This window comes from Notothenia coriiceps, unplaced genomic scaffold, assembly GCF_000735185.1.
Source record: "Notothenia coriiceps isolate Sejong01 unplaced genomic scaffold, NC01 NC01_scaffold00022880, whole genome shotgun sequence".
Classification (NCBI taxonomy): Eukaryota; Metazoa; Chordata; class Actinopteri; order Perciformes; family Nototheniidae; genus Notothenia; species Notothenia coriiceps.
Genome location: NW_011355581.1, coordinates 26,992 through 43,097, shown reverse-complemented (window position 1 = coordinate 43,097; position 16,106 = coordinate 26,992). Strand labels below are relative to the sequence as shown.

At 41.4% G+C, this 16,106-nt stretch overlaps 2 protein-coding genes across 2 annotated transcripts; both read left to right on the top strand.

The window, feature by feature from the left end:
* Positions 1-915: 915 nt before the first annotated feature.
* Positions 916-8,888, top strand: hectd3 (HECT domain containing 3). The gene is made up of 14 exons (XM_010781219.1): positions 916-1,239; positions 1,620-1,755; positions 2,009-2,130; positions 2,335-2,448; positions 2,526-2,608; positions 3,219-3,384; positions 3,590-3,671; positions 4,256-4,438; positions 5,029-5,081; positions 5,179-5,347; positions 5,842-5,955; positions 6,049-6,138; positions 6,733-7,014; positions 8,868-8,888. The coding sequence occupies exons 1-14, from the start codon at positions 953-955 to the stop codon at positions 8,886-8,888; spliced, it is 1,902 nt and encodes a 633-aa protein (XP_010779521.1). The 5' UTR covers positions 916-952.
* Positions 8,889-11,255: 2,367 nt separating this feature from the next.
* On the top strand, positions 11,256-15,081 carry LOC104954144 (chloride channel protein ClC-Kb). Its single transcript, XM_010781218.1, has 5 exons — positions 11,256-11,451; positions 11,834-11,904; positions 12,795-12,875; positions 13,674-13,760; positions 13,959-15,081. Exons 2-5 carry the CDS (start codon positions 11,878-11,880, stop codon positions 13,995-13,997), a joined length of 234 nt encoding a protein of 77 aa, XP_010779520.1. The 5' UTR covers positions 11,256-11,451; positions 11,834-11,877; the 3' UTR covers positions 13,998-15,081.
* The last annotated feature ends 1,025 nt before the right edge of the window (positions 15,082-16,106 follow it).

The window sequence follows — 16,106 nt, the reverse complement described above, 5'->3', positions numbered from 1 at the left end:
TGGGTACCTGGCTGGCGCCCCCTAGCAACGGCGCTCATATTTCAGCAGCGGCGCTGCGCCGCCACTATTTGTATATAGGGGAAACACTGGTGACGTAACGTAACGGCTCCTCAGATTGGTCCAAATTGACCAATCCGTGGAGCCGTTACGTTTGGACCAATCCGCAGACTTCCTCACACACACACACACACACTCGGCGGGACGTTGCGAGGCTCGCTGCTGCGAGGAGCGGGACACTGTGAGCCGGCTCACTGGTGTGGGGTCGGCTAGACACCGCGGACCTCATTCTGGGCACACACACAAACTCCCAGCCAGGCTGCGGGTGTGTTTGTGTTCGGGCTGGGTTTCGCTGTGTCTCGCTGTCTCGCAGACGGCCACTTGGCTCACAGGGAGGGGGGGGCAGGAGCTCCAACAAGCCATGTAGGACAGAGAGTGAATACACATACTATACAGAGATGCTGTATGAGAAACCAATGTGAGTTTGGAAAATTGAACAATATAAATCTATTCTAGTAGACCTCAACAATGGAATTATGATCAGTAGAAATGGCCATCACATGGGACCTTTAAGTCCCAAGTTCGATTCACGTACCAAGAATTTGCTTTAGTTCATACATAAACAGATTAATAGAAGTAAAAATGGGAAAACAAGAGCCAATATTGTGAAAAAAAACATTATAAAAAAGAATTTGCAATGTGAACAAGGAACATAAATACATATATTTAAAAAAGAAGTGGTGGGTCTGTTTCGTTTTTGAATGTGGTGTGAAGTTAATAACAAAGGCTTTATTCAGAGAGAGTTGCAGTTTGACTGTTTCGGATGTATTTTGTTAAATGGACAACAAGAAGAACTACATTGATGTAGATCTTAACAATTTTTCTTTTCCCCCTTCTTACAGGTGTATCAGCTGTTAATTACATTTGGATGACTTTCTATGGGGTCTGAAAACACATGTTGACACAACTTGTCCCCGTCTGTCTCCAGGAGCAGCTGGAGGAGCACCGTCCGGGCCAGGAGCTGGAGGAGGGCTGGATCCTGGTGTGCAAACACACGGAGGGGGGGGACAGGCTGGTGCCGGTGGAGTCTCCGGAGACCATCAGCCGACAGCAGCAGCTCTTCGGATACGACCACAAGCCCTGCAACCGCTGGGAGCAGGTGGTGGGGGTGGAGAACGCCCTGCACATCGGCTCCAAGCCCAAGATCGCTGAGTGTGATGATTCTGCCGTCCAGAAGCTGAGGTGAGCATGTTTGTGTTGAGTAGGGCTGCACAAGTAATCAATAATGTTATCCAAATCGCAGTATGGACTGTTGCAATATTTACATCGCAGGAACCACAATATTTGTTAAAGGCTCAAATGTTTTAAGTATTGTCGAGCTGATATCCTAACCTACAAATATGATTCTACACACGTAAGAAATCATGTTTAAAAATATGTCTTAATGCTGAAAACATTAATCAACCCCAGAATCATATCCCAAGTACAAAATGATCGCAGTTAGTTATTTTTTTTCCAAATCTTTGCAGCCCTAGGCTTGAGTCAGATCAGAGAATCCCTGTTTGTGATTATACAGCTACAGATTTTCCCATGAAGCTTATTTTCCCCTTCAAATCTCTAAGGTTTGTTCCCCCCACCTGGTCATACGAGTGTGACGAGGACCTGGTGCACTACTTCTACGACCACATAGGGAAAGAGGACGAGAACCTGGGCAGCGTGAAGCAGTGCGTCACCAGCATCGATGTTTCTTCATGTTCGGTGAGAGTTTTTGGTGGTGTGTATTAAATGTACAAAAGTTTGTAGGTTCTTGAGATGTATGTCTTGAATTTCATATGAGAAATGGTCTGGTTGTCGGTTGTTTCTGTCTGCTTTTCACCTCGATGATGACGCATTTTTGTCAGACATTATTCATAATATACTACTTTGAATTGAGTCCCTGTTAAAAAGATGTAATTAAGAGTCAGCCGGTGAAGCTATTTTCTCATAGATGTACCTTGTTATTTGCTGACAGGAGGATCCCAGCGGGGGGGCGAGCTACCTGACGGACGGCGACCCTGAGACGTTCTGGGAGAGCGACGGCATGCAGGGCCAGCACTGGATCCGCCTGCACATGAGGAGAGGCACCGTGGTGAAGTGAGGAAGCTGCTGGTCTTCAGCATTTTACACGTTGTAATCTAATCTCTGAACTTTTGAATAGGAGTTTCGTGATGTCAGCTTGTATTTTTAGGATTTACAGGATTGAATTCCTGGTCATTCATCTATGATGTATTTTAAGCTCATCTCAAATGAATCCTTCTTGTGGACATGCCTTTTATTGTACATCATGTGCTTTTCCAGTAAGCTGATATTGACGGTAGACTCCACAGATGATAACTACATGCCCAAAAGAGTCACAGTGTACGGAGGAGAGGGAGACAACCTGAAGAAGCTCAGTGACGTCACCATAGACGAGTGAGCCGCTTCAACAATATATTTGTCAACATATTTCCCAAAAAACGTTCATAATAATAATTTATATTTTCCTCCAGCAACCTGATTGGAGAGGTGTGTGTGCTGGAGGATATGACGGCTCACCTGCCTGTGATTGAGGTTCGGATTGAGGAATGTAGAGGTAAGGCTTTTGAACAGGCTTCTCTGTAAAGTCAGATGAACAATAATTCAATATAGCTTGGATTAGAGCAGCGGTTCCTAACCTTTTTCAACTCACTTAACAATCGAAAAGAAATTGCAGCCCACATTCAACCATAAACAATACGGAGGCTAAATAAAGTTCTGATTGTTCAATTCAGAACATGTGACACGTTGTAAATCCAGTAGTACAGACCGTTGTCAAGGGCTGTAATGACCGTTGCTAAGGAGGATTGAGAAATAGAAAGGAAGGGAAAAAAATTCTTAATAATGAAAATGTTTCCCAACCAATCATAATGTTTTGCAAATGATTTGGCGGCCCACTTGCAATGTCTTGGATGCGCTGGATTAGAGGGAACAAGTGAAAATCAATCATCTTATTTTCGATTAAATAAATACAGGTAAGTTAATAAATCCAATTAAATGTCTATATATATACTATTATGGCCAGGCCTGGTTAAGTCCCGTATCTGTGTGAAATCGATCGGTAAACCCTGTTGTTATGTATTTGTGTCTTTTTTTCCAGGTTTTGAAGACATCAAAAGATTCTAAAGTGTTTTTGTGAACCTTAAATAAAGTCTCTGATCCTGCAGATGAGGGCATAGACGTCCGGATCCGAGGCTTGAAGATTAAGTCGTCCTGTGAGAGAGACCTGGGTCTGAACGCAGATGTTTTCCAGTCCTCCAACCTGGTGCGCTACCCCCGCCTGCAGGGCAACACGCCCGACGTCCTGTACCACAGAGCACTCGTCATACAGAGGTACACTTCATGTTCATCCCCAAAATGAGCTGTTTTTTGTAAAAAATCTGATCAAATGGGTGCAATACATTTACTCCAAAGTGGTTTAAATGTTAGAAATTAAAAGTCAGATGCAATGCTTTGACAGGTCCTTCGATTTCTAAGCATGAAGCATTTCTCAATGTTGTTGTTGTTGTTGTTGTTGTTGTTGTGTCCTCTCTCTCAGGTTCATCTGTCTGCTGGACAGCTTGATCCCACACCTGGTTCCCGCCTGGGATTACAGTCTGGGAACCTTCAACCAGATCAAAGTGAGTCTTTGTGAAGCTTTTAATATATGCAAGACGAACAATGAATAATAATGAAGCCCGAAGTAGCTGCTCTTACTTTGTTTATTTGCAGTGAAACAGCATTTTGAAAGAGTTTGGTTATAACTCATAAATGTGTTTATTGAATATCCTCATGCGCTTCTTATTAGCACTTATCATTATTCTCTCCATATACAGTACGCTGTATACAATAAGCAACATGTTATTCCTTCAGTGCCCCTGTGGACACAATAAAGACCAACAGGTTAACATCTATTGTCTATTAAATGTAAATTTGAATCTTTGTTTTTTTATTATTATTATATTAATCATTATAATATGTCAATCTCAAGGGGTCTTCCTTATTAAATAAAGGGTATTCATAGGAACATTGGTTTGAAAAAGGCCGTTCCAGTAGTGTTAAACAGTGCATAACAGATATTATAGTTTGTGCTACCATGCTGTTTTGACAACATCTACAACTTCTATAAATATTTTAATGCTTTATTTGTTCATTCTGATCATTTCTCAGTGCATCTCTACTTAATGAAATAACTCTGAAATGTCTTTCTCCTGCGCTCCTGTAGAGCATAAAGCAGTTCCTGCTGCTGTCCAAGCGGCGCTCGGCGCTCATCACTCAGTGCCTGAAGGACTCGGAGACCAGCAAGCCCAACTTCATGCCCCCACTCTACATCAACCGCCGGCTGGCCATGGAGCACCGAGACAACCCCTCTCTGGACCCCAGCTGCAAGAACGCTGTGCTCAATCAGGTACTCTATACACTATATAGAAAGGGACTAAGTACATGCACTCAAGTACTGGACTGTTAAATGTTCAAAGTGTTTTTAAATGCCATTTTATCATAATAATAATAATAATAATAATAATACATTACATTTATAAAGCGCTTTCCCTGGTTCTCAAAGCGCTTAATAATAATAATATGTTTCTCTTAATGCTCTTAATGTCTTTCATTTTTGTAAAGCACTTTGAATTGCCTTGTGTTGAAAAGTGCTATAGAAATAAACTTGCCTTGACTTCTTAAAGTACTTTCCTATTTCTATTTGCTGTTAGTTTATACTTCTATTAATTAATAAGCCCTACTTTTAGTTGCTTCAACATTAAAGCGACACCTAAATGAATCGGTCAATAGTTATAATCCAATGAATTGTTCTAAAATGGGCTTTTCTGCATAATGAGTAATTTAAGTGTTGGTATGTTTGTGTGCTAATACTTCACCATCAAACATTTTGGGGAGGGATTATGTTTTGAGGAAATATTATTCAGTTTGTCTGTCTGTCTCTGATGCATTGTGGGAGCTGTTACTGTTGCTTTATGATTTCCATTGTTCTCCTTGCAGGTGTATGAAGGCCTCAAACCATCTGACAAATTTGAGAAGACTTTGGATTACAGGTGTGTATTTATAGCCTTTCATCTTGGCTTTTACCTGAATTTGACTGAATCACAAAACCATTGAGATCTGAATCCACCTCTCCTCTGTGTTTGCCAGATGGCCGGCGCGGTACGACCAGTGGTGGGAGTGTAAGTTCATCGCCGAGGGGATCATCGATCAGGGAGGAGGGTTTCGGGACAGCCTGGCTGACATGTCGGAGGAACTCTGTCCCTGCTCAGCCGAGTGCGCCATGCCGCTGCCCTTCTTCAGCCGCACGTCCAACCAGGTAACACCTCACCCTCACCAGCTACAGAAAATACAAATGTTAGCAAAGTATAATTGGTACAGGACGATTACTAGGGGTGGGAATCACCAGGCTCCCCACGATACGATAATATCGCGATACTTAAGCCACGATACAACAGTATTGCGATTCTACGATTTGCTAAATATTGCGATACGATATATTTATATATATATTTATCTATCTGCTGACTCCATCTTTGTTTTGACTAACTTCCTGCCCATGGCTATGACCACACAAGAAAAACCTCAGCACCATCTAGTGGATTGAAAAAGCAATTGTTACCAAAAACTTTCATTTGGATTTGCAATATGAATAGTTTATATAATAAAATATCGATACTTGACTGTGTATCGATACAACATCGCCACGCAAAGTATCGCGATACTATGCTGTATGGATTATTTCCCCCACCCCTAACTAATACTGAATACAAATAAATCAACACTTGTTTTCCTTCACCTGCTGCTCCTCAGGGCTCCTTAGAGGCCAGAGATTACTACGTCCCCAACCCGTCCTGTAGAGAGTTCAACAAGTACGAGTGGATCGGCCAGCTGATGGGAGCGGCCCTCAGAGGAAAAGACTTCCTGGTGAGTGCCGTTTGCTCTCCATGAACTGTATGTCAATAAAGTAAGAATGAATGTATGCTCAGAGTGGATTTCCCTCTGTGTGCGACCCCCCAGGTGTTGGCGCTGCCCGGGCTCGTGTGGAAGCAGCTGACCGGAGAGGCAGTCAGCTGGAACAAAGACTTCCCCGCTGTAGACTCTGTGCTGGTGAGGACTTTAAAATGATTTCACCTGATAACACATTGAATGTCAAACGTAGGCTCTGCAGACTGAGTTGTTCAGCACTGGTAGGAGAGAGATTGATATTTGATTGATATTTTATAGACTCCATTTTGAGATTGTTGAGTCTGGGAATCAACTATTAAAATACAGATATGCTTAGTAAAAAGCCAGCAGCGTGTTTTTGTCTAAGAATTCTGGCCGCGTTCAGATTGACAGATCCCGGACCACACTGAGTTCAAATCTATTTCCGAACCAGTCTTCATCTTTTTGCTGATACGTGTCTCTAAACATCAAACAGAAAAGCTCATAAACAAGGTTGAAAGTAATGTTAATAACTCAGCAAAAATGTTCTATATGAAATTTACAACAAACACTTTTCAAAGAAGGAAGTATCCATTTTACTCTATCTTACCCACTCTTCTGCACTTAGCGTTAAAATGCCATACTTCATGCTACACCCTTTTTAATCTTTCCTCTCTGCATTACAACATAACGAACACAGTCTCTAAGTGTCTCACGTAGCCACTAATCCGGACTTTTCTAGCCACCGTCTCAAACTACTTGTGGGTTTGTGTCTAGGTGAACCTGCTGGATGCCATGGAGAACATGGACCAGGAGACGTATGAGTTCAGGTTTGGGGAGGAGCTGGTTTACACCACCCTGCTGAGCGACGGCCAGATGGTGGAGCTCATCCCTGGCGGCAGTAATGTTGCCGTTGGTTACGAAGAACGCAGCGAGTTCGTCCGCCTGGTGCAGAAAGCTCGGCTGGAGGAGAGCAGGCAGCAGGTGGGACTGCCTTTCTTCACACTGCTAGTTGTTCCAAAGTCAGCTAAATCCCTGAAGTGCATGTGCCTGACGGTGGTGTGTGTGTGTGTGTGTGTGTGTGTGTGTGTGTGTGTGTGTGTGTGTGTGTGTGTGTGTGTGTTTCCGTCCTTCATGCTCATGCGTACAGCTGTGCAGTATTTCCGCTCTGTGATGTGGGCAGCAGAGAGCTAACCACTGCTTCAGAAACAGGCCAAAAAAGGTTAAATTGGGTTGCTCCCCTCGGATGCCAGGCTGCCAGCATGTTTCCATGGTAACAGAGGAGTTTGGCAGGTGGCCAGGCCCTGCAGTGTGGAGTCCCATCGCATCGAAGAGCTCCTAAATATACACCCATTTCTCTCACACATACACACAGACTCACTTTACTGCAAACACTCCATCATGCATAATAACACAGGCATATAATCGAACATGATCACACACACACACACACACACACACACACACACACACACACACACACACACACACACACACACACACACACACACACGTCTTGACATGTCAGTTGATAACGTCCATCCTCTTCCAACCTGTATCTGTCAGTTTCTCCCCCATTCATGGAATCACACACTGATACACACACGCTGTATCTCTGGAGGTGCTTGAATGAATAATGAGCTAATATACAGAGGGAGCATGAGCAGTGATGTGTGTGTGTGTGTGTGTGTGTGGGGGGGTTCCTTTCTATTTTTTTGTAATGTCGCTGGGTGTGACTTTGAGCCTGCTGACAACTGTAAATTGCAATTACCTATTAATGGTGACATCTCCACCCCCAGCTTATGAAGACTAGTTTGCAGGTGCATGTGTATTAGACAATAGGCAATATGAAAATAACATTTCACATCCAAACCAACAGTTGGCATCACAAGGGCTCCCCGCATTTTCCATTGGTTTTTCTATTGTATAAATTCAAATCTGTGGCAAACACTTTTATTGTATTTAGTTCAGTAGGATCATCACCACATATTAACGCTACTTAGGGATTTTTAAGCCTAAATGCAATTGCCAGACGTAAAAAGTTAAGGTTACAAAGGATCTACAGCATGGTCACATGGCTGCGCGTCATCCTTGCTAACCAAAAGGCGGCTAATGTTTGGCCTGATGACGTTTATTAGGCTCATTTAGTCCGTTTTTATGACACAAAGAAGCTTCGGACATTCACCAGTAGGGTATTCATTGACTTATGTTATGTCGCAGAACAAAACGTGAACATCTCAAAAGCTTGTGTTAACCACAGACCTTATTTCAGGCATCTAACTACCAACACCGTTGACCTGTGACGATGGAACCGGACGTAGTAAAAAAAAAACTCATTCCAGAGTTTTAGGACTCATTCCTCCACCAGTCTAATACCCCAGTCGAAATAATGCAATTCCTGATATTTTCCAGATATTATAATCAAAATAAGCTTTAATATTTTTCAAATGACACTAAAACAAACTGAATCACTTTCCAAAATATTTATATAAAATATACCGTTTTTGTACACCTTTTTTTTCTTAGTAAACAACCTTTACAGTGAACAATAATCAAACACCCCCTTTCAGAAATATATTGACTCAATGAATATATATAAATTATGTGATTCTGTTCTTTCTTACACGATAATACCTGTATTGAATCAGGGTATCTTTTTCACTTCTCTACCATGATCTTCTCCATGATCAACATTATTGGGATCTATTATAAAATTCCCTAAATCTTCCTATCCCAATGACTGAGTGTATGCTACTGATTTTAAAGGACTGAGTGTGCCATTGGGCCAGCGTGGGTTGGGCTGCTTGATGTCTAATGTCCTGATGACTCTGGAGCTCACAATAAATCTACTCTGGCAGTTTGCTGGTTTCGCCCAGAATCTATACACATGATAAATCTCTGCCTCCTTCCAGAGAATAGTGAATGCTTACTGAATGTCATGGAGCGGTGAATCTTCTGAGTGTGGAAATAAAAGAAACACAAATAGTTCACCAAAGGAAAGCTAATACATTTCAAAAATGTTGTTAAAATAGAAGAATTAGTTTATGTTTTGTGTGTACTAGTACAGTAAAGTTCAAATACAGATTATTTCAGTTCATCGATATGCTGCACCTTAATGTTTATTTTATTATATTTTGTATTTATTTGAGTGAATACATTATTCACAGTTTAATAATAATAAAAAATATATATATATATGTTATGTTTTGTGATAATTTTTTCTGCTGTACCGAAAACGTACCGAACCCGAACCGTGACCTAAAAACCGAGGTACGTACTGAAATGTTTGTGAACCGTTACACCCCTACTACACAGTAAATACAACAGGACAGTTTGTGCAGAATATCAGTATGAGAAAACGACACCCTCTGTCCTAAGACCTAAGACATCTTACAAGGAAAAACTTCCGGAGAAAAACCCACAGTTTAAAGGGAAAAATGGGAGAAACCTCAGGGAGAGCAACAGAGGAGGGATCCCTCTCCCAGGACGGACAGACGTGCAATAGATGTCGTGTGTAAATCGAAAAGATAATACATTTTACAGCATAGGTAGACCGAATGTTTGGAAATGCATGTGTCTATAATAAGAAGATGAATCCACGAGGATGTCAACAATCCTGTGGGAGCCATCAGGGAAGTAGTATGACGAGACCCAGGCAGGACCGCAGAGACAGGCCCAGCCACGACCCGAAGTCCACGACTTAATCCAGAACTCAGGATAGAGGATCCAGGGCACAGGACCACAGCAAGAGGATCAGCCTCGACTCCGGATCCCGGCGTAGATATAGACACAAAAGAAAAAGAACATTTGGGGGAGGCTCGGTTAATCGGAACATGTAAATACACAGACAGGCACACGCAGGGAGCAAGGTCCCAGCTGGGGCCTTAGTTGGAATTGGTGCGGGATAAGGAGGTACGCTGTGACTACGGCATAACACTCCCCGGCCTTGGATAAGGCCCCTCTGCAAACCTGTTTCCCTCCAATGAAACCTTGTGAGGTCATGGAGGGAAAAGGTTTTGGATAAAGAAAAAATAGAAAGAGTAGTAATAACCTTAGTTTTAAATATAAGATCCAAGTTTTTAGGATTTAAGTGAAAGAGTAAGAACCAAAATGTAGGTGAAGAGGCACAGCGTATCTGCGTCAAAGCACTCTCATTAGGTTATTTTATCAACTATAAGCTTTATCAAAAGGAAGGTCTTAAGCGTACTCTTAAAACGGATAGGCTGTCGGCCGCCCGAAAACAAACTGGAAGCTGATTCCATAAAAGTGGAGCTTGATAAGAAAAGGCTAGAAGGCCAGAGAGAAGAAGTGAGTTTTAAGTGTTGATTTAAAAAACCCTAATGTCTGGGCCGACCTCACGTTGAGGGGCAGAGTGTAAGGGCCATCAATGCTAGGCAGTGTTTTAATATGCGCATAACTAAAAACAACAACAATCATGAGTATACATGACTGCTGACTCCTAACTGCTCTTAAACAGCTGGTAGAAAACACATTTTCAGCTAGGCTAAAAACAACACTTGTCTGTTGTTTGCAGGCCGCATGTTGACCTTAGCTGTAACTCAAATACTGACATAATTGAACAATTCTGGGCTTTATTTCAAACAAAAAGAATCTCAATATTAATTCCAAAGCCAATCCGCTGTAGATAAACATGACAACTGATGAAAAAATCCCCAGTTTTTCTTATATACGCTGCCATCTTGAATGTAAGGGAGCCTGGAGGGACAATTGAGTCGACTCCTTCTTTGCTGTTGTCCAGGAGACTAGTAGAGATCACTCTACTGAGGGTTCTTTTCTAGTATTAGTTTTCCTCCTTCTGCAATGATTAAATATGACTTTAAAGCCCTAAATGAAAGTATAAATAAGGAGTCAACTCATTTCCATTGTGAAAGTTCTGTAGGCTACATGGCTTATGTGGGAAATGTATTCCACCTTAGAGATTCTTTTCAAACAGTAGTCGTCTGGGTGATGTCAAAAGAATGCAAATTAGTTCAACGTGTGCTTTGAACATGATACATGTCAGCACGCCGCCTTGGTGATAGCAATCAGCAGCCCCACTGACGTTTTTCCTTCTTCATCTGTCTCTCACGCAGACTGAGTTTCAGCCCCTAATAATATGCTTGGATAGAAATCAAGTCGTTATCACCCACAGCTTTTTGTCGACAGCATTCAGGCGGAGGCGGCAAACTAGACTCTCAGGCACAACTTAAATATGTTTTTCCAGAGTCAAAAGTTATAATTCTGAATGTGACGACATGAGTGTCATAATAATTTGTACCTGGGCGCAAACGTGTCAGATGCTCTTTTGTCACCACCATCTTTACATTTAAACACAGCCGCTTTTTAAAAATTTTTTTTGCAGGCTTCCCTCCACACCAGTGGGACAGGTTTTAGGAGCGATATTAGTGAAGCTTCAGAAAGCTGCTGGGCCGGTGGAGGTCAAACTGGCTGTCAACACCAGCACCGACTCACAAATCCCTGTGGTGGACTCACATGGTGAGCAGAGAGAATTTGATAGTATTTTACCCCAATTTTCTTGCCAAGAAGTCATATTTTGTTTACATTTTCCAAGAAAGAGTATAACATATATTTGAGGGTGTGGAAAATTGGCACAAAGTCCTCAGGATCCTAAAGGAAACGTCAGGCATCTATGATACCGAATAGAGTTTTTGAGAGAATTGCTGAAAAATTGTAAGCGTTTCAAAAGCTGTAGCAGTTCAGCCGTGTGAAGTGTTCAATAAGGAGCCGACAAGTGTGAAAAAAGTGTCAGTTGGCCAGCTGAGCCGCAATCACATGAACACATTTTCATGTTTGTAACAGAGGATTTGTAGCAGACTGTGGCAAATAAATTGATTCCCTCTCCTCTCTTCTGTTGAAGAGTCGCAGATTATTGTGGGATTTGTTCTTCGTGCAGAGCTGCTGATGTTCCTGCGTCACTGCGAGAGCGAGGTAAAAAGATGCAAGGAGTCAGACGGGTAGCTGCAGGGTTCAGAACCAAGGCAGAGGAGTGAACTGTGTGATGCTGTTTAAAATGCAGGCCATGATTTCTACAATCCAGTTGGCATCGACTGAATGTCAAACAAGGATGAGAGCAGAATGTGCAGACAGGACTGCTGGCTGACGTAAAAGCTCATTTCATGAAAGTACATCCATTTTAGAGCATAATGTAGAAAAATTGAGCTGTTTATCAGAACGGTTTTAAAGTACATATTGGAGCAATGTCCAACAACAGAGAGAGTAATAAGGTTTTCAGCGATAGACACAACTGTGACTCCTCATTTCACAAATAGTACTGAATACTGCTGAATGACAAGCATGCATCTGACAGAAACAACACATTCTCACTCCCAACTCGTCACATATTGACGATCGGTCAGGGCCCCTTGACGCAACCTTATTACGCACTGGGTACCCATCGAGCGTCAAAATCTACTTTATTATGGAGGTTATTCCCTATCTTTATTCAAGAGCGTGTTCTAGTAGTAGATTTTAAAAAACGTTTTATAAGAGTAGAAAACAACATTAAGCTCACTGCGGGACGTTGCAGAAATGTGCTTGTCCACCACGAAAAAGGATCCTCATTCACTTTACATTGGGGATGTTTGATTTCGTGTCCCCAAAACGTGTTAAGGAGTCGTGTTCATTTCACGTATTTTGGTGAGACCAGGTTGCTATGGGACGCCCTGCCCGTTGAAAACTGACGCTCGAGGGGTACCCAGTGCGTAATAAGGTGACGTGAAGGGGCCCTGACCGATGGTCAATATGTGACGAGTTGGGATTGAGAATGCGTTGACAGAAAATGCATACAAATGTGAAATTGTTTGTGCTGTTCTCTGCAGGCTCTGGAGAAACATCTGGATGAGGTCTGCTGCATACACCCGACCTCTGTTCTGTTATCACCTCACAACACTGTTCAAGAGGTAGGAAGACTTTGAGGAATGTTATACAATGAATTTGAAGGAAAAGTTCAGCACTTTGTAAAATAGTCTTATTTGCTTTCTCACATTGACTGGACTATCGTGTAAAAGCCCTATGTTTGGCTACTTGTCCGTCGCCATCTTGTTTTGTTTTTTTCGAACCCAAAGTGACCATAATATTTGGAGCAGAGGGTAGAGTTGATGAAGAGCGAAAAGACAGCTAATTTACTAGATAACACTCACCCTACCTAGCTTGGCTAACAAGGCGCATCTGTGATTTACGTTTTTACTGTGATATGAACTGTGTTGCTAATTTTGACATGCATAAAACAGGCTTGATACAAAACTTGAGCTTTTGCTGTAGAACTCTGCGGAAGCAACCTGTCTATTTTGCTCTAAATGGGACCATTATTTACAAAACGAACTTAGTGCTGTATTGAAGAATACTCTAAACTAAAGATGGAGACGATAATATAATTAGGAAAGTGTTTACTGAGTTAACAAATTCAGTAGGAACAGTAGGATTTTCGCATAGACTTCTATACAATCAGACTTCTTCTTGCAAACAGAGGTGTCGCCCCCTGCTGGCCATTAGAAGGAATGTTAAAAGTGCTTCTGAATTGGATATACTGTACTTTTTCAGACTCGCAGGTTGCTGCTTGGTCTCTTGTCATAAATTAGTTGAGCATAGTATGATTCCTTGCCATCAATTTTCTGTTTAAACTCTCTGCATATTTCACAAAACAATGACCACTTTTATGGAATCAGTTACTTTAAAAAAAAAAACTTTGCATCCCACAGGCCCACAGTATCCTGAGTCTGGTTGGAGCTCAGACCTTGTTTGTCGCAGACAGGGGAAGGCTGCTCGGGCTGATCACCTGGCCAGAGGTAATGATGTAATGTGTGTATTCTGGCTCACAAATGTAAGTAATGACACAAACAGCTTGATTCTGTCACTAGTTGGGATGCAAATTGTAAACAAAACTGTGTCGCTGTGTGCATCTGTTAACATTATAGGAGGCATAATGGCTACTTATGGATTCAAAGACTTATTTTCCCTATTTCTTTCTCTGTTTTCTGCTACAGATGAAGAGGATATTAGAAGACTTGGCCAAAGAAATCTAAGCGACACACAAGAAATAAGCTCATCCCTTGACCTTTTACTTTTAAGTAAACATGAAACCATCTCAGTCTTGATCAGCTGCAATATAAACCTGGCTCTGGTTATGACATCAGTTCTTCAATATCCTAGATTAAAAATATTTGCCGACAATCATTACTGAGGAGTAGTCTCAGAGAAAAAACGTTTATTACAGCTTTCTATCTGGCATTTTATTATATTGCAAGATCTCATGCAGGAGATAGCACAACCTGCACTGTGTGACACTGCAATATTAAAAGTGTGCCAAGCCAATTATAATAGTGCTTTTCACACTGTGTGTCACTCTCTAGAATTTACGCCCTAGCTAAGGTACCCAAAACACAATTAACCCAGGTTAACCTAAACCCAGGGCTATACAATAAAGACTGCATTTTCCTGGGTTTAATGGCAGTTGTAACATGTGATCCTTTTTTAAATTGTAGAATTTTAAAGTAGCTTTTGTACTTTAGCTTTGTGTAACAATGGCAACTTTAAGCCAGATGATTATTGTGTTTCTTGGAAAAAAAAAACACATCAATGTTTTAAAGTCTGGTTGACTTTGGGATTTGCCCGTGTGAAGGCTTTCTAAGACCAAGGAGAACAGCATGTGTGAAAAGCCTGAATATGTGGGATTGAAAACAAAAGCCGAAAAAAAAGTTTGTGCACCAATTTACGCCATGTAACCCTGCTGATGTGTTATTAAGAGATTTTCCCCTCTTGCTTCAGCCCTTGGATTCAATTTATTTCAGTCGTAGCTAAACCATACACTCCAGCGCGTGCACCACGCTCTGTATTGGCCAATCGGCTAGCTGCCCCCTCACTGCGAGTGGGACCCAGGAATCCCTGAACAAAAACATGCCTGTATGCTATCCTGGCTCCAAAATAGGAAAAAATCTGTCTTCTGTACGTAACACTGTATGTTCAGCTATATGAAATATAATGACTTAATACATCTTTTTGCAGACCTTAGAAACTTTCTTTGAAAAAAGTCAACACATACTGTATTGCCTGGCAACGAAAAAATCGAAAAAGTGTTATCAACATCATGTTGTGATGCAGGCAGTTCGATGCACACTCCACCACAATACTTCAAATAAAATGTCTCAAGAAAGGTTTTGAGTCCTAAATTAAAACTGCCATGTGTTTAATCTTAAAATGCCTAGCGTTGACGCCCCCTAGTGGCAGCATCAGAAAAGGTTCCCTGTGATATTGTATACATGAATATACCCCCCCACCCCCAACACATGTAAACTGCACCAGTGAACCAACCCTGAAATGTTCTATCAAAAGAAAATGAATTGCATTATTCTTTTCATAGTGGCTTTGAGGTAACGATATTAAGTGATTTCTCATATTCACATCATGAACAGGACAGTTGCCTTGGTAACAACGTTCCTGCTCAACTTAATCAAATCTTTAGTGCAGTCCAAATGATTTCTAATTGCTTTTCTGGTGTACTCATCAAAACCAAGGAAAAAATGTGAATACTCATTAACAAAAACATCTTGAGTGTATATATTCTCTAAAGATAACACTTGTGGTGTCGACTAATGGCTAAAAACATCAAATAAGATGTGAAAGAGGAAATCAAGTATCCATAAAGTTTTCTTTAAATGTTAATCTTTGACAGTTTTTCCAACGAGGAAAAATATCAGCCATTACATCATAATCTGTTTTATTTATTGCACATTTCATTTCTTTATATTAGTACTTTTCCCAAGATAAACTTATTTTTGAATGGCCGATCGAATGTTCAGATTAATGTCCCGGAAATTGTGTGAACCCATGCTAAAGAAAAAACCATGACCAGTGACGCCGACACCTCCATTATCCCACCATCCCTCACTGTGAAATACTCAGCCACGCTGCCTGATGTAAAGCTGAAAAACACACCGACCACACGCACTCTGATTCGGTTTCATCTCCCTTTGCGATTCTCTACACTCGTCTTTTCTCCACACCAATTCACCCTTCGCTCTCAGATAGAAACATATTTGTAATATATCTAATCGGGGGTATGGTCCAAGATAATGGACTTTTCTCAAGATAAAAAACTTTCTTTCATATTTTCTGCTTTAGTTTGGACTTGTGTT